Here is a 19,329-nt window from a genome sequence, read left to right as displayed (position 1 = left end):
ATTTCAATGTATCGCTCTCCCGCTGTTCTGGTCCCCGAACTGTGCAGCTGAAGCAGTGAAAGGTCCTTGCCTTTGCTGGCTGTCAGTTCCCTGTTATTTCAGCTGGTCGGTTTGCTTCCGAAGCAGTCTAGATTCCAACGTACTCTATTGCAGTATTATGCCATAAACTTCATTTGTGTGTTTGTAGTGATTCGTGTAGGATGTGCTAGTAGGAAATGGTGACAGGAGTAAAACAGCTGCATGGAAAACGGCACGCACAGCAGTTGCGTTTTCTTATCATCTTTTGTGTATTCCCCACAAAGCTAAGCAGGGGAGGTATCCCACTGAGTAAGGGCTTCAAACAAACTTTACTGACATCAGCAAGTTTTCATTCTGACCAAATTTATCGCCCCAACATGGCTTCCAAGCCCTAAACCTGGTTCTTGTTAAGCTAATAAGTTTGTGCGACTCTTTCTCGTTTTGAAAGTATACGGTTTGGTATAGAGATGTACAGGAATTTTCCCTGCCCCCCTCCCCCATAGGGAGTGAGATAGTGTCTTTCTTCACTGGCGTGACTGGGAGGAAGGCTGGATCAGATTGTTTGCTCACGGCGACCCCAAAGGTCATCGTCGGAGACACCGCCTCACCTGGCTCCAGAAAGAAGACATATCTTCAAGACTTTCACAAGTGGCGTGACATACTTTTCAAGATCTAGCGATGCTTTCCAAGTCCAAGTAACATTGCTGAAAAGGTCTTCCTGTATCAAATGAAAAGCCCGTCTGAAAGTAAATTAGAAGATTTTTAGGCCATGTTTGTATTCATTGCGGAAACGGGTGAAACCCTGCTACACTTAGGCAAGAGGATTTTCACAACAAACAGCTCTCATATGAGATTGTATAATGTTTATTTTGGACACTGCACTTTTCATTACAAGTGACATGTATTACTGTAAATACAGTAATTTTCACTGTGTCCTAAGTTTGCATTTGAGGGAGAAGAACGTATGTGCAGTGTTTTAAGGTTGCTGTTGAAACAATCCTTTTGTACAGAAACAATACCTTGTAAACACATTCTTACTTCTCATTGAAGATGTCACTACAATAATTAAACTACTGTAAACATTTCAACATTACAGTAGTACATATCGAGTCTTTGTTAGGAGAAGAATTTAGATACTGGCATCTGTTGATAAGGTCAGGGATCAAGGATTGTTAGCTTTTTTCACCTGTCCTCCCTCCAGGTATAAACTCACCTGGAAAGAAGTCAGACAATTTAGAGATTAAAATTTTCTCCCAATTTAGATCGTCAGTAGAATGTTGAGTTGGTTATATGTGGAATCATTGCTTTGTCTGTTTAAGAAATTAAATCTCTACTTGGGGGCATTGTTATTTTTTCCAGATTTTCATTCCTAAAGACACATTCATTCCGTGAAACTTACTCTTACACTTTGTAGCACAGAAAGTTGTCCTTGTTTGAGCTAAAGTCTATGAATAGAAGCAGACTTTGTGGCAATGACATGTTTTAGCTCTGTTAATTGCCACATATATAGGAAAGATATAGGTCTTTAAATAAATATTTAACTTAAATCACTTTAATCTTAGCAAAATTTACAACACATTTAGCCTCGAAAGCCCTACTTGTTTGAAACACATGTATAAGTTTTTGCATCCAAACTTTCATAGTAGTAACTGACCACAAAACTTCCATTTTAGTTTTCTTAATATCTTGTACCCATTCTGTGAATACAACAAAACAGTTAACAAGTTTACACAATGGTCCTTGTGAAAAATTTAAAATCTCATGTAGAAACAAAAGTTTTTATTTTTTCCAAATAATTAAGAAGGAAAAGATTTGTATAATTAGAAAGTTCCCATCTCTAATTTGATCTGAACTGTGTGACCTCTGACACTATGAAAATAAGCTTATTTATCGCCTGTCCTGTATGGTCTACAATTAGGCAGTGCGAACATACAACACCCTGTCATTGTTCACCTGTTTGGCTTTAGGCCATACCTGGTCCTTTTGGGCCCAGGTCTGGCCACCACTGGAAAAGAGTTGTGTCATCCTTATCTCCAAGCAGATCCTATGGTAGCATAAGATATTATCAAAAGCTGCCAGAGGAGTGAAGCCAGCCAAGGAGTGTTTGGCTGATGACTCTCTTTGGCCAGCTTTGATACTATCTTATAAATGCCACTGGTATATCTGCCTGGAGATTAAGGTCTTCCTATCAGATGGCGATGACGTCCCTTGTATGAGGGAGCTTTATAGAGCATCAAACCTGTGCATTTAAAGGACCCAACATACTTATTGAGAAGAGTGGAAGTGACCCAGTGTGCTTTGGTGAAAATGTGAGCTGAAGTGAAACCTTACTACACTACTTTCTAAGGAAAAAGTGCCATGCATTGTCCTTGCTTTGTCCTCACTTTGGACGTTTGGTGTCCCAACTAGCTAGGCCTGCAAACTCTAGCCTAGGTACCATCCTATTTCTACTGGGGCTCCTTAAATTAAAAAAATTAGGTAGCAAGTGTAAGGAGCCCCAGTAGAAATAGGATGGTACCTAGGCTAGGCAAACTCTCCCTGCATGACAAATCCTCGGTGTGCTTCTCTTACGTCCTTGGCAAGACCTGCCTTGTTTGCCGAACAGATCTCTGCTGGCTGAGCTAAAAGTCTGGTTGCCAGGGTAGTCAACTTGCCTTTTCAAAATAGTACCAGAGGAAAGTGGCACCACTTCATATATAAAAACTTGTTTATGCTTTCGATGACCTCAGGTCACCGATGATAGACACTTCCAACTGTTGGTCACCTGACATGGTTTTGCATTAACTGTTGCCACCTTAGGTATAAGGTGATTTTACATTGAGTAGATAATTTTTGTGTTACAGTGTAAAGTTTTACACTTTCACATCTTTCGTTAGGACACCTTTGTAGATTGTTATACGGTCTGAAGTATTGGTCATGCTATAATTTTCAACAGTTATAGCCTGTTTGGTCCAGACTGCTATATGTGAGTGAGTGTCAAAGCAGTTACTACTTGCATTTTCTGAGCAAACCAGTGGTAGATTCTCGAAGGACTTAAAAAGTATGACAAACAATGCAAATGAATATTTAATGGAGGGAACTTTCTTGGCATAACTTTTCAGTACAAAGTTTTTTTGTAAGGTACTTCTCATTTTTTCCATTTCTTTTCTCTGAAATGAGAAAGAAGGATGGAATATTCTGATGAGTTTCTAAGCTTTGTTGTCATTCTTTTACCACTATTGCCAAAACAGATTCTGTACTTACCATTGTTTGACAGATTTTTGGAACAGGCAACTTTATGGTTAGAAGTAAATATGATAATTTTACAGTATCTAGAACTTTACTCCACGCTCCTAAAGTTAGAGGGTTTTGGTTGATCCATCTTGGATAGAAAAGTTGGCAGAGTTGGTAACTTCACCCAGCAGGTGTGTTGGTGGATAGACATGTTGATATATTGTCTGTTACATTTGATTGACACTCCTGCATGTAACCAATTAGATGGGGGGACACGCAGGGCAAAGGGCATAGGTCACCAAAAGGTCACCAAAAATGTCACTATAACCTAAACATCAATATTGTGAGCTCACCCCAAGAGAGCGAAGGCTTGTTTTGGACTTGTCTGTCTGTATATGTTTCTGTAATTCTCAATGTAAACAATGCAGTGTTGCTGCAAATTCTTTGTCTTGCTATCTTTTGTCTGGGTACTTGGAAGGGTCGCAAAGGAGTATGGGTAAAAAAAGTGAGGCCTGCCATCCCTTTCTTGTTTGATACTTGTAGGAATTGATATACAATCCTGGGTACTACAGAAATGGTTGTGTCCAAGTCCAAGACACCATCGTCTCTATCTCTGCAAATCCAGTTTTGTTGTGGGAGACCAGTAAATATTGACAAATTCTACTTTAAAAATTGCAAATTGTATGTATGAAAGGCAAGCAAATATGAAGACATGACAAGAAAGGAAAAAATTTAGAGTTTCTTCCTTATTGTTTGTTTGAACCATTCATTGAGGTCAACAGGGAAGAGCTAAGGGTAAGATAAAATATAAAAGAGGTACAGATAATCCAATTGTAGTCATAGAGTGTTCTATTAAAACCACAAACATACAGTCATTATAAATCCATAAACATATATTTTTGCACATACATTGCACCACAAAATGGAATCAGAACATTTTGGTAACTAGGCTCAGCCAAACACAATCACCCTGGTCAACTTTGCCCAACACCCTAGTTAACTCCTCCAAGGTTAGGGTTAAGGTTAGGGTCAGAGTTGACCATGCAGGGTGATGGGGTAAGCTTGTCTGATTATCCATGGGCTGTGTTCATAAATTGTAAAAGTGTCCGACATCCTTACAAAGACACATAACAACAAAATACTGAAGTGTTGAAGCGATGAACTTAAACAAACAGTCAGACCGAACTTGAACTTGAACTTCTGTAACAACTGGGGGAACGGTTTGCGAACTCTCGACAGTAGCGAAGGGAAGTCTTCCAGTCAGGATGTCTCGGCTGTTTCCAAAATAGTTTTCTGGAAACCCTACCATGACTGTGTTGTCTAACTAAGGGCAGAGGAATGGCAACACTAACAAAAGTAGGCATGTATAAACATTCTGGTACAAAGACTTACCTAGGCCACATCAATTTAATTTCTTCGTTCTCGATATTTAAGAAATGTTAGGTTGGAATGTCCACATTGAAACATAGTACCTTGGTACACATAGTTTCACAGAGTGAACAGAGTCAGATGCAAGTTTTCTTTCCAGTTCTCTATTTTCATGAATCATGATGCAATTTCTGACAACCAATGAATTGTGTTGGCATGGCCAATATTTTGCCAAGTTAGTTCTGAAAGCTTATTTCCAGTGTTGTGTGTTTATGTTTGCAAAAATAGGTCTGATGCGACTGTGAGGATTTGCTTGATATGAAAATTGACAGTCAAGTGGCAATAATCCTGAGAAAACTCAAAAGTTTTGTGATAGCTAAAGGTTTAGCTTTGTGTTTCAAAATCAGGTGATACCAGTACTTAGCGGAAAGTTATGGGTAATGGTACATTTGAGAATTTTGCTGACCCTAGCATATTGGAGTACATTCTGACCTCTGAGTTCACAACTGACCAACCAAGTGCAGCAAAAGATAAAAGGAAAGAGCCAAGCATCTGTGTTATCAGGTAGACTTGCCAGCAGACCTATGGAGCCTTGTTTTTTATCATTGTTCGGTGTGAAAGACAATAGGCAGGAATTCGCTTCCTTTCGAGATACCAGAGGAAGTGTGTCCTCGTGTGATTGGTCAAACTGGGAGCTTTGGTGCTTGAAAGTAACTTTCACACCTCATTTATGATTAGGGACCAGGTATAAACTTTGCTGGGCTGTCTATCTGTATTTTTTTCTGTTCCCCTCATTGTTTGGGAGTCTACGTTGTTTGCGATTTGATCTTTTATTAGATCTATCATTTTAAAGTTAAAGAAATGTGTTTTCATCACTTAGGGAATAGAGTGTTAATGTTAAATGTACAGTTCTACCATTGGAAGGAACTGCTCTGCTTCAGTGATTCCATAAATTTGTGTGGCCCAAGGGCTGTAGCAATGGAGATGAGCACTGCCCAAAACACCAAAAATGTATGAAAAGAATTTTACATTGCTTGCTTCACGTACAAAATGACGTAAGGACAAATTATTGGTTTCAGGTATTTCTTAAGTTTGCTGTCAAACTTTTTAGCAACAACAGTGGTAGATACAAAGCTGTACATGTATTTAGTAAGGGGATAAACTTAGGCAACAGAATCTGCAAAGCACAAGGCGGTCACCTCAACGAAAAGAAGAGGAAGACTGGTGTTTGACAGAAATGATAGTACCTACGATATGGTATCAGACTACACTAGTGATGGTGCCAACTTGACACCTCTAAAACCACCTAATGCTCACCCTAACCACTCGTTTACATTATTGCTGTTAGGGTATATAGCCTGAGGTGTACTTAGCATCTTCTGTACTGATACAGCTTTCACTGTTATCAGGAACTTATCAAAATGTTAAATTCATGGTGGCCATTAAGATCTAAGGCTTTTCTGTCTTTTTGTTACTCCATTAGCCGGTGTCACGTATTGACCTGTATTGATTCTAGTCATGTTTCTGTGATCTTATCGGTTTGAAGATTTTGTACTGAGATGGCCAGGCTTTCAAGTCAAAATACTGTTCTCAACTCTTGAATTTTGTTGTACAGGGAAAACAAAGAGTTTGTGGTACTGTAAATGCATTTAAGTTCGCGGGAATTAACTTTCGAGGTAGTTTAGTTTGCAGTAGCGCCATATACTGAAGTCACATACTATGATGTAAAAATGTTCACGGTGGTTTTTAGTTTGCGGTAAAGGGGGGCCATCGCGAAAACTGCAAACATAAAACTACTGTGAACATTTCTGCATTTACAGTATCTTAAAGTTTGTGGTTTGAACATTACTAGAGTGAGCAGGTTTGATGAGTTTTAGGTTAGAGGTTGCTGCGAAAACAGCAAACTTCAACCCTGTGAATATCCCTGAGAATTTACAGTAAAAGCTAGACAGGTACTTGGCTGAGAACCAAAATAGGAGTTCTATTCTCTCTGTACCAACTGTTGCTTCAAAGCAAGGCTACAGCACTTGTCAGCCTTTAAAACTAGCAAAAACGTTGTATGATTTTTCAACAACAACCACAGCCAAAGACAGTTCTTATTTCATTGCTAGCCCTTGAAATGTTTGAAGAAAGTTGAAGGGTCGATATATGCTACTGGTTGAAAAAAAAGAATATCAGATATTTTGAAAGGGTGTTTTAGTAAAAGGAATATTTACCCTCAGTCTTGCTAGTTTTTCTCCTTTATTATCTATGACATATTATGATATAAAATGTATGTAAAGCTTCATTTTTGTGAGGAGCACACTTTTCATGACTTTGCCATGTTTCCCCACAGAAGTGAGACCACTATGAGATAGCGATGGCGTCCACCAGTCCTGGTGTGACCAAGGAGCCAGAGCGCCGGCCCGCCGAGAGCTCAGAGTCCAAGTCCGACAAAAGCCGGCACCACGGTATGTACTCTTATTTGTATTTGTATCTATATGGCACGTATAACTACCATTCGGCAGAACACACCAGCTTCGCAGGTACGCGGCGTGACTGCAGCTGGTTATATTACACTGAACGACCCGTCACACCTAACTTTTGTACATATATCTGCAAGTATTCCTTATAACTATCCAGCAAAGTTGCCCCTACTGTGCTTGGTAAAAAGCACAGCAGTCCCTTTCCTGTTATAGAATGTATGCTGTAACTCTGTGTCATACCATCATCACGCCTTTTGATTATTCTGTTCTTCTATCTGATGTTAAAGTTTTTGGTCTCATTCTGCCTTAAACTTCTTTCTAGAATAATTTCACAGTTTCATAGTTTTCATTTCTGCTGGTGCGTGGTTGTCCAACGCAGGCAATGATGATATCAACGGTTGACTAGTCAACCGTAACGGTGCAAACCTTGGATGTTGGTTCATAAAACTGAAGCTCTTTGATGTCTTGGTTATTGTGTAATCTTGTGTGTAGCAAAGGTGGCGCCCGTTCAACCCCGCAATCTCCCCTAACCGCCCTAGCGTGATCTGACCCGCCCTTCGCACCTCGCGGGAATTAGAGAGAGAGAGGAAGAAACATTCCCCTGCAATATTGGGGGATGAACTCACAAGTTCTGTCTGAGTGAAGTTAACTTTTCTTCAACACACACGGTCTTTAAACTCTTAAAGTCAGCTCCGGCAATACAGTTACGATCGGAGTCCTGTTGACGCGTATGTTGAGGACTGCAAAAACATGTCTGCGCTCGTTGAATGCTTGTATTAATCGATTAATTAAACAAGCGAGCGCATACTAAAAACGGGAGCGGCCGTTCGATGTTCAAACATCAGTCCCTGTCGGCCGTGGCTTACAACTATATAACGGACGTTCATAACAATTGATAGTCAACATTATAGTTCTTTATATAAAAGTTGTCATGGAGCACAAAATCTGTCGTGAAGGGTTGAAATATGAAGGAGGAAAACTGTGTTAGTTTTAAGACAGCCCCTCATAGTATCCTTAGGTGATGGCAAGTTCAGGCTGTTCAGAAACCCCCACCTGTACGGTTGTAGTATAGACTTTTTCAACCGTTTTCCTCTTTTGTCTTTCCGGGCACAAGATAACCCCAACGAGAGGGGTTGAAATATGCGGTAGTTTAAAGACAGCCCCTCTAATGCCTGGTTGGTATCCTTAGGTGGTACGAGTCAGACCTTATTGTTACCTTTCTCCTTTTTTTGAATTTCTGGAGTCACCCCGGGCACAAGCTTACCGCAACGAACCTCAAGTGAGGTACCAGACCTGTGTGCAATAGTTATCAGCTAATATTTGATTGGCCAGAGGGCAACGGCACTGCCATATAAGGCGCGGAGGTGTATGCAGGACCCATTGTCTGGTGTCGGGGGAGGGAGGGTGATAACTGGAAGGAGCGACCTTGTGGGGTTTCTCCGTGACCTCTGCAGTTCGGAGCCAGCGCTGCATTCTTCAGTAATGATCTTGTAGGGAGAAGATTGTCCAGGGTTTCGAGGCCTTTGACACGGGTCCTTACCTCCAAATCTTGGGCACAAAAGCTTATTAGGTTGTCTCGAGTCTTCCCATTGTTAAGAGTGACTAGGAATGAGGAGAGACAAGGACACACTTGTTAAAAATGCTTTTTTTTTTGGGAACGAAGTCTCCATAGTAGTGAAGTGTTTATAAAAGTGTATTCTGCAATTCTGGGACGAGTGGAGTTTTCATAAGTACATGTGTTGAAGGAAGGGGCACAGTTGGATTTCCGTTGTAGCTGTGGGTTCAAGAACAAGGCGTCCTGACCGATCTTTCTCTACAGTCCACTTAACACTAACTAAATCCAAAGTAAAAACAAACAAGGAACTAGAAAGGCAACATTTTTGAAAAAAATGCAGGATGTGGGCGAAGGGAAAAGAAAGGAAAAATCGCAAGAAAAGAAACAACTAGAATGACAACATTTTCGCGAAAATGCAGCAAGTCTTTCCCGTGGCCTTTTTTTGAAGTTTAAGTCAAACTACCTTACACACAATAGTAATTGCATAGGTGCCCCGTATTCTCGGTTCACCCCTATTCTCGGCCTTTACCTGACGTCACGGGTTGTGCTGTGTAGCAATTATAAAGCTGAAATTCATGATCAGGTTCAGGTCCGGTACCGTACCGTAGCCTCCATTCCAAATTTGACTTAACGCCGCAGGCGACAGACATCGACGATACAGTATTTGGCTGCCGCGGCCGGTATGGTCCGAGGCGTTGACGAGCCCCCCTCCCCACATGGACCGTCCGACCGTTTAAACGCCGTCTTTTGAGGGCAATTAAAAAATAAATAAAAAGGCGTGTAAACTGAACGATGCTCTGTTTGCAAGATAAAATTGTTGTAAGTATCATAAAAGAAAAAAAAAGGACAACTAAAAGAAAGTTGTTCCCGCCCGGAATCGAACCAGGGTTGACCTAGCGAAAAAAGCGCAACCGTTGCTGGTGCTTTAGCCATTCGGCCAAGCTTGCCGTAACGTTATTGCCGGCATTTTAACAGGTAACATGTATACAAATGCAATGCGTAGCTTGAACACGTCCGTTCACTGTTTAATTTGCAAGATTCCAAGGTCCCATTTTCTGAAGATAATGTTTTTCTGTGCAAATTTATCAATCTTGTTCATTCCGTGGCGGGCAACTTCTTCCTTGAGCGCCTGTTTGGTCGAATGCATGGCCGATTTACTGCCGCGTCTCAGCTGCTATTATAAAACTGGATGCCGAATGACATTTTGTGTTCTCTGCGTTAATAGGTCCAGCTCTGACGTACACCCGAGACAGTCTGAATTTAGGCCAATCAAAAAGCTGGGAACGCGGAGTATTTGCTAACAGCTTCCATTTTTCTGAGTTTTGATTGGCTATTATCAAAATGGATGCCGATTGTGTCCTGCGCGTTGATAGGTTCACCTCTGACGTACAACCGAGAAAGTGCGACTTTAGGCCAATCAAAAAGCTTGAAACATGGAGTACATGGAGGCTTCCATTTGTTTCTGATTTCCGGTGAAATACTTGTAAGAAAACTATATGTGTGGCTTCGCCCACATAATTATCAAGTAGTTTTGTACAAATAGAACAGACTGGAGTCAAAGAAACCGTTTTGGCTAGTTTCCTCGACCGTTTACGAGTAAACAATAGAACCAGCTTGAGACTGGGTGTTTAGAAGAAAAAGGTGCCCTTGAGTGTTGATTAAGGGAAAATCTCCAGACTTTGGAGATCGTTTGATGCCGGTGAATTAACCACTAACTCGGCCTTGGTTCCACCCATGCCGTGCTTTGCAAGGTCCTTAACGAAAATCCCCAATCAAAGCCGTTGTAAACATTGGCACGTTTGGCATTTGTTGGCAATTAAGTCGGCTTAGGAAAGTACAGCACCAACATCTGCATGTCTGTTCCCAGGGCTTGAAATACTTTTTCTGCATACCTGCACTGGTGCAGGTAACATTGAAAATTACCTGCACCAGACAAATTTTACCTGCACCACTCTGAATTTAGGAAGTATGGATTCTACTAAAATTGTACAGCAGCCATTGCTACTTTTTCTTCTATACTTTATAGGTGGTGACAGGCAGCTAAGAACAATCTACATACACCTACATCATAGGACATTTATGTACAATGTATATAACCCAGATCATGGACCAGTGCAGGTGAGGTGCAGGTAGACATCACAAGTACCTGCACAGCTCCACTTATACCTGCACTAGCCTATGCAGGTGGTATTTCGAGCCCTGGCATGTCTGCTTGGTACAACAGCCCCTTCGTGCGAGAATTCTCTAGCTGTTAATTTTTGGAAGCCTTGAGCGTTGTTCCTGCCAGACACAACTGTGGACCACATTCATCTTAGAGGGAGGAAGTCAAAGTAGCGAGAGCTGAAGGTGCGAGAAATTTAGTAAGACTTGGAATGTCGAACTCTTTGACAGGCTTCTAAGTTTGAGATTTTGAGACAAATTTCAACTCGAACATGTAGGGAGACACACTGTAGACACTGCTCATTTGTTGACATTTTGACTAAAATATGATGGAACACACACAAACACACGCAATGTCTGGAGTTATACTCACAGACACACACATATACACACACATGGGCACACGCACACACACACAGACACACACTCACACTCACTCACACACACACACAGTCACACACACACACACAGTCACACACACACACACACACAATTTCTGGAGTTATGGTCACACACACATACACACACACACACACACATGCAAACACACCACACACACTCCAAATTAAAAAAAAAAAGATGTCCAAAGACGCTAAAACACTGGGCTTACAGGAACAGACCCAAAGACTGGCCAGGTCCCATGCTGTAGCCAGGCCCTTATCTCCAGCCGACATGGTGAACATTGTTCCACCCTGATGTTCCCTGGCATCTGGAAATGAACTCTGCAGCTGACCTTGTATCTGGGAGGCCATGTGACAGGTCACTGCCAAACTATTTCTCTAGCAAGCCAGAATCTTTCAAACTTTCAAAAAGGTTACCCCATCGTTTTTTTTTGCCAGACTACAATCCACAAGGGAACTAAATTTAGAGACTTTGGCTTGGAAGATGGCAAAAAGTTCACTGTGATATCAAAAGATTTATTCACATCTTGCCCAAGAAAATGTCTTTTGGTGTTCCCTGTGTCTCTTCTTGTTGTGTTAGCCCATGCTGCTTTGGTGCAGTATATGTCAGAGTAAATTGTTTTTAAGCATGGGCCCCTGACCGGAATCGTTTTAGTGGGGTACAGAATTATCTAGCTCTGTTTTGTGTCAGCGTTTGGTACTTTGCAGGATGGAAAGGATTGTTTTGAGGGTTAATTAACACTCTGACTGAGCGCCTTCCTGCTCCATGCCATGTCTACTGGCTTAGGCCACAGCAAGTCAGTTTTATGGATGACATCTTCTTCATCGTTATTATATGCTTGACCTCATTAGGCTGAGGATTCCAAGCACAGTACGCAAGATGTACCCAAGAGTCAAGACTTTAAGTTTTGAACCACTCACACCTGGAAAGACCCCTACTCTTAAGTGTGGCAGGTTGTTTTATGTGTGTGGGGTGTGGCTCTCCCCAAACACATTTTTCACCTTCAGCAGATAGTAAATCTTATATTATAGAGCCTATGTCTGATGCCTAAATCATTGGAATAGAGACCTTAAACAGTGTAACAAGAATTGAAGTGACAAAACAGCCAACAAGTCTCTTGTTGTTGTATTCAAGAAGTGTACAAACTGACATTAGAGTTTTAACATAGTACGCAGCAAGTACGCTTATGCTTTTATGACTCTCAAACTGATCACACTTCTACAACTACCTAGCCTGATAAAATCTTGCTTATAGCAGCCTGCCCAACATCAGCCAGCCTCCAACAGTTACAACGTAGGACTTTGTGTCACACAGACTGACAACTACCCAATATTATATTGCACTTTGACAAGTACACTCAAGGTACTAGGTGGAAGCAAAAGGAATTTCTTGTGTTTTGTTTCATAACTAGGTGAAACGCCATTCTCAACTTCACGTCATCCATAAAACTTCCTTACTGCTGCCCTCCCAGCTTGGTTGAGACACCAGCACCAGACATGTGGAATAGTTGGACCTGCCTGGGGGATTTCAAAGACATGCAGGGGGCACCAACTGTCAATGATACAGGCCATACCTAACCCTACCTCTCTCCCACTGTTACCACCAATTACTTGAGTAGATGTATGGAGGCATGGAAGTAAATGAAGTTGCCACATTAGTTGTAAGAGTCTCTACATGCCAAGGAGGTTATGTTTTGGTAACGTTTGTGTGTATGTCTGTGGTTTGGTGGCATAGCTCAAGAAGCTATGAATGGATTGTCTTGAAATTTGGTACATGGTTAGGTCAGGTCTTATCAAAGAAATGATTAGATTTTTGGCAACCTGGCGCATTTCTTTGGTACTCCAACAGAACTTCCTTTTAGATAGCAATTTAAGTTTAGTATTTAAGTTAAAAATCTTGTGACATCTTACAGGTGGAAACTGTATGAAAAAAAAGTAAAGTCATCCTTGTACCATCCATGCCTCCTCTGATTTGAAGCCCTTGGGCCACACAACTTAGTACCAGTCACTATAGCAAGGGTCTATCCCACTGGTGTTTTGTGTTTGAGTCTTTGACCTATTACATCTACTCTTTCTCAAATGCTAAGTGCTAAGCAGAGAAAGCTGTATGTACCTTAATTTTAAAGTAATGACCGTGCTTGGGATCGAACTCAAGGCCTACCGAATGCAAGGTGAACACTCTACTCTTAAGACCATTGCACCACTAACTAGTCTTTTGGTTTTGCCAACTTGCAAAGTGATATTCTAAACATCCAGAACAGTTAATCCTTATCTTGTGGGCCCACATATCTTCCTTCTGGGGGCACTGTGCAAGAGATGTTCACATGATGCCCCCCAAGGCATTGGGTAAAGTGAGGGGTTTTCAAAAGTGGGTCACAGATAATGTTTCAGGGGAAAAATGTGACCCAACAAGAGGGCAGTGGGGAGGGGGGCCATGCGGCTGACAAATTGTTCCTTGACCTCTGGAGTGCAGCCGCAAAGCCAAATATAATCTTGACTTCTGTTTCCTAAAAATACGGCTGCGGATGTCCGGCCTACGCATGGATGGTAAGGAGTCGATGTTGTCTTTTGTCAAGATTGGCGTTTAATTGTTTTCTTTTTGTGGTGTAGATCTACTATTGTGGCTGTCGTCATTTACGTTTCTAAAATTATAGCATTGACATTGTCAAATGTTTGTAGGATGGAGGATTTATGGTATGATTTGTAATGTGCACGACGGGGAGTGTTCATATTTTTTCCTAGAAATTCTATCCTCTGTAGAGGAAGCTGTTCAGTTTCATAGTAATACACTTGTAGCAGCTGAAATGTGGATAAAAAGATAGAGGAACAAAGTTGAATATTTGAACAAACATACCTTACTTTCAAACCCTTTAGAGTTGATAGCAACAATGGACAATCCCCAAATAGAACAAACAAGAGAAATTCGACTCTGCCACCTGACTCGCCCATCAATCTTGTCTGCTTGTTGCCTAGCAACTGCTTAATCAATGAGCACAGATGGAAGGAAGAAGAAGCCTTATTAGAATTCTTTTCCTCTTGGTCTGGCGTCTGCCTTTTTATCTGCAAAGTTGTTTCACATCTCCATGTCAATCTTTATTGCTTAAGTTAACTGTTGTGAATACATGTATGTTTACTTACAATTTACAACTGTAACGGATTTGCCAATGGTAGACATATTTGATGGTAAATGTATGGTTAGAAAAGTTGAATATAATGGCACAGAGCTAAAGGAAAAGATGTATAGGAAGGAATCATAAGGTATTTATTTTGAAAATATTACAAAGAGAACTGTAGGGAAAAGTTATAGGAACGTTTGTCAAACATGCACACTCACTACATGATGTGTGTTGCCAATTATTTACTAACTCCCCCTAGTGTCTGAGCCCTGAATTGCACTCCAGCGTGTCTTTCAGAGCCCAGTGTTGTTAGTAGTCTCTACCAGCCTCCAGCCTGGCCGAATACGGGGACTTTGGCCAAGTTAGGAATAAAATCCTTGTAGGAGTTAATTGGCCTAGGAGTGTAGGTCCAAACTGCACTCTTCTGGCGTGTTTTCTGTCTTATTTGGCTAATTTTTACTATTTTTCTAGCAACCCGTGGAACCTTGTAGAGCCCAATGTTGTGAGTCTTCCGGTTCCCTGTCTCCCTCCCATCAATTACAACTCACAGCTTCACAATACAGGATCTCAGTCCTTGTTGTGCGTCCTTCCCCCCTAATGATCAGCTGTTGTGTGTCATCTGAGACCTGAAAAAGCGGAGGATGAACAAAGACGGACAGGCACAATATTGCTCCGCCCTCGAACTCCCTTCCACCATGTTCACCTGGCACTTCTTTCTCAGGGTAAATTCCTTCATTGTCGGAGGTCTCGGGGCAAGAGAGTCGGTGCTAGGAGGGGGTTTGCGGCAGAATTTGCATAACTGTGTGTAGGAGAGTGACGGCTAGCGTTGGGTAAAAGCTGCTTATTGTGTGACACTTTAAAAGAGTGGGGAGCGCCAGTGAGATAAGTGCAAATGGGACGCCCTCGGGCCCTCGGTTGTACTCTTACCTTTTAAGGCATCTTTACTTAGGGCGGCGTCAGAGCAGTTATCTGCTTCCCATCACTTTCTCAGGTGTTGTGTGCACTAAGGTGAATCACCAAATGTTTTACAGTTTTAACAGAAATTTAAAGTGTTTGACAATTTTGCAAGGAAAGAAATTGGATTTGGAAGACCCACTTTCCAAAGGAATGGTGAAGTTCTTGACTTGCTTTTTTTAAACCTTAATTCTTCTTAGGTAACTCTTTGGAACCAAATTTTGATGGGTTTCAGCAGGAAAAGGGTATAGGTACGCCCATATAAAGCTAGGTGGATAGATGGGTAGTCGAAATACAGGGTTATACCACACCTTAAAGCTAAGGAAGATGCAAGAAAACGATGCAAAACTTGATACGGAACACATTTTACTAGATTGGCAGAAAGAAGGATTTATTGATGTCTTATGACCAAGATAGCAACTTTGACTTATAATATTATATTGTAAAAACAAAGTCAAAGACCGAAGAGACCTGTTGTATGTCACTCTCTACAACCAAAGTGCCTTTATAATGAGGGTCAATCTATTCTAAACAGGCACTTGGGCACTCTGATCTTGTTGTTTTGTGTGCTTGTCTACGTTTCCAATATCTTGAGCCAACAATTGTACAAGGCCCAGTCAACAAGGAGCCACCATCTCCAGATTACCAGACCCCGGCCCCCATCACCTAGGAGCAGCCGCGACGCTGCGCTCCGCCGAGCGAGAGAACGGAGGCATTGTTCTCTCCCGCTTTGCATGTAAAAGCTGCCCAATTTATTTTCTCAAGTAGGCCTTGCTTGAATAGGCTTTCCGGGGGACAATGGGCGAAGCGGGCTTGCTACATGCGACCGAGAGCTTTCCTACTTATGTTGGAAAGTACTCCACCAACAAACTCGTGTTTGACGGCTTGTTTAAACTTCGCTCGCCGGGTGTTTGGGTGCCTCAAGTGCGGGGAGTTTTGAAAACTGTTCAGGAGAGCGTAAACAAACTCCCATCCAAACCCACCGATCCGTATGGCTTCAAATCACTTGCAATGAATATTAAACACGTTCCAGAATGTTTGAGAGCCTGTGTAGCTGGTGGGAAAACTACTCCAGCCACCCTGATGCCTGTGTTTATGGCAGGCATACCCAAGGACTCATTCCCAGTAATTTATGTCCAATCATTTGGGATGTTATCAGGACTTGTTGCTCCCTAATAACTGTAAGATGAGATGCCCAGTCATTGACTGGAGGTCCCCCCAGGGACATCTAATATGCATGAGCCAGTGCATTAGCATGGGCAATGCGCTGGCTTTGTAGTCTGGTCTAGTACTAGTACAGGAACGCGTGGTGCTCGACCCAGAGGGACACGAACGAACGGACACCTGTAGCTGAATTCGCAATCAGTATGCGGGAGGGAACCAGGCCAACACTTTGCAGGTAATTCTCAGGAAGTCAGACAGGATAAATTGTGAGTAGATAGTAAACAGGGGTGTCCCATACCGGTGGAGGAAGCTATTTGGCAAACACGGCGGACTTGTTGTTGTATATGGAATTAAGTAGCATACTAGGATAAAGGGTCTGAAGTACTTGTAGTGGACGGCGTATGGCTTATAAGTGTGTTGTGAAGTGCTGTTTAGAACTCACAAACTTCTGCCGAACTGTTGCCATCCTTATAAACAAGCCGAGGGTTGTTGAACAGGGCTGGTGACGTTTTATAGTTGTGAGAACGTCTTCCTGTCTTGGGAACTTGTCGTCACATAAGCTGGGTGTCTGTTGGCTGGAATTTGGGTCACCTCCGTTGGCAAAGTTTCAACAACAAAATCAGTATTTCTCAAACATCCCCCAGACTTTTGGAGGAAGCAAGAACTCTCTTGTACCCCTATGGCATGCCAGGAATTTGTTTTGTCCTGGAATAGATTGTAACAGTTTCAGTTGCCTGAACTACAGATTTGGTGAGAACAGTTCATATTGTAGCTATATTATGAACAGAGCTACAATATTTTGCACTTTTATATGTCCATTTTTGCAAGGATATTGTGGAAAATGTAAATGTTATGGGCTTTAGAGCAATGTTTTGGTTCTGAAACCCTCCCCTCTACAGACTAATTCATTATTCAATTCAGAGTTTATTCAGTTGGAAACAATTTGGGCACACATAAAGCTGTTGCTACCGGAAGCACAGTTGACTTGTTATCCCCCCTCCCCACACCAAAAAAAGAACTGGTTTCACATTTTTCCAGTGCGTTTTTAGATCCACTGTCAGTTATAAGTGCAAAGTTCATTACTTGACAATTGTCTTTATGTGACGAACAGAAGAGAAATTAAATGAGAATGGTGCTTTTTTTGGCTGTAAATTTGTTTGGTCCTGCGGGTATTACTTTATGTGAGAATCCAAAGTTTGGAAAGTTCACAACTAAGGAATAAGTCTGCAATGTCTTGAGCTGTAAGTACAGTCTTCTTCGCTTTGAGTTTATGAATTTGTCTTCACTTGTAAGGAATTCAACTTAGATACAGGCTTTTATTAGACCACTTTTTAATGTTATGATAAAGTCATGAAAATGTTGGAAGATATGTAGATGATATCAGCTAGCTAAATCTTTTAGTTTTTTTTGTGTGGCACACATTTCTTGAATACCAGGAAGTAGGTAGCAAAATGTAATGAAATAGTTGCATGGGAATTTCTCACAATTCCTTAATCTTCCACCTTTTGGTGGATTAATCCCATTATTACAGTTATTTGCACCTCCTTTAAAGTGATAATGAGTTTTTCACAACTCCCGCTCATTGGTGGATTTGGGTGCTCCACGAGGGCTAATCACTGGCTGTAAGACCAAAATAACAGCAAAACATATGGCTGCATTAGACATGATCTTCTTGTTTCCGAGCATTTGCAAGAAAGATCCCATGTAAGAACACAGACTTGGAAAAACTGTGCCTATTCAGTGCAGCTTTCTTGGGATATAAGAGGTTAAAGTAGCACCGGTGTTGAAAATTGTGCTGCTGTTTCTTCAGTCTCCCTGTAGTAAGTAAGCCCTGTGTTTACTTTTAGCAAATATCTTGTGTTGACCAAAGTGTTTTAGATGTTTGACTCAAGGTTGTAGTTGTCCTTTTCAAGTGGTCGTGACCAAACATGGAGTCATTTGTCATGCGGTTGTCAGTCTGGTGCTGATGTGTGTGTTTGCAAACTTGTCCAGAGCTCTTTCCTTGGGGATATGCTTATGTTCAGGCCTGGAGTCTAGCCTTGGTGTGCCTTTTACTAGTTTTAGTTGCTCCCCCAGCAAAAGTGGACCTAATAACGCGACTAATAACGCAACAAATTGAACAATATTGTCAGTCTGGAGCTGGTGTGTGTTTGCAACTTGTCCAGAGTTCTTTCCTTGGGGAAATGCCTATGTTCAAGCCTGGAGTCCAGCCTTGTTGTTCTTTTAGTTGCTGAGAACTTGCTCCCCAAGCAAAAGCGGACCTTTGGGAGTGACTAAAAACACAACAAGGTTGTCAGTCTGGTGCTGATGTGTGTTTGCAAACTTGTCCAGAATTCTTTCCTCATTCAGTTGTGTTCTAATGGCCCTATATTTTGAAACCCTTACGTTTTGACAATCCTGTATTAGAGTTAGGAGGTTGGAACTTTTGTGTGTATTTCGTTGTTAACCTGTATTGTTATTGTGTGTCAGAATTTCAGAGCAGATTATTCGTCAGGTCAGATGTTTTCTTTTTACCTCATTTCAGAAATTCACATAAATGTTAAAGTGGTATATGGACACCTTATTCTTCCTGGGGGTAAATGTTTGGTCAGATGAGTTACAGTTGAACTTGTTGAAGATCAGTTGACTGGAAGGCTTTCCAAGCTGAACAGTTTCAGGACAGTGTCAGTGTCTGTCTATATAAACTTGACAGACAGGCAGGTTCAGGGTCAGCAAAGATGGAGGTTTCAGAGATGATCAGCTTACAGTTAGTGTATAAAGTTAGACTCCAGTAAGACAGCCGGCCGTGACCCATGGTTTACCTCTTAGTCTAATTCTTTCCCTGTCTAATTCTTTCACTCCTCCATGGCCTCTTTGTAAAATCTTCAGGGGAAGCGCAGTTGAAAAGAAATGTTGAAAATGAACCATGTGAATTC

At 41.5% G+C, this 19,329-nt stretch overlaps 1 protein-coding gene across 3 annotated transcripts in view; it reads left to right on the top strand.

Annotated features, from left to right (window-relative positions):
* LOC118432747 (zinc finger protein GLI2-like) overlaps nucleotides 1-19,329 on the top strand; it is a 60,771-nt gene that overhangs the window by 11,768 nt on the left and 29,674 nt on the right. The window contains exon 2 of one of the 3 annotated variants that reach the window (XM_035844357.1): nucleotides 6,935-7,049. In XM_035844357.1, coding sequence (XP_035700250.1) covers nucleotides 6,959-7,049 — 91 coding nt within the window. In that variant the 5' untranslated portion in view covers nucleotides 6,935-6,958. Of the gene's footprint in view, nucleotides 1-6,934; nucleotides 7,050-13,649; nucleotides 13,728-16,526; nucleotides 16,650-19,329 lie in introns of those variants that run through there. The other 2 variants (XM_035844358.1, XM_035844359.1) reach the window with 2 other exon arrangements.

The sequence above is a fragment of the Branchiostoma floridae genome, chromosome 16 (assembly GCF_000003815.2).
Source record: "Branchiostoma floridae strain S238N-H82 chromosome 16, Bfl_VNyyK, whole genome shotgun sequence".
NCBI classification, from domain to species: Eukaryota; Metazoa; Chordata; class Leptocardii; order Amphioxiformes; family Branchiostomatidae; genus Branchiostoma; species Branchiostoma floridae.
This window is presented reverse-complemented; position numbering and strand designations above follow the sequence as displayed.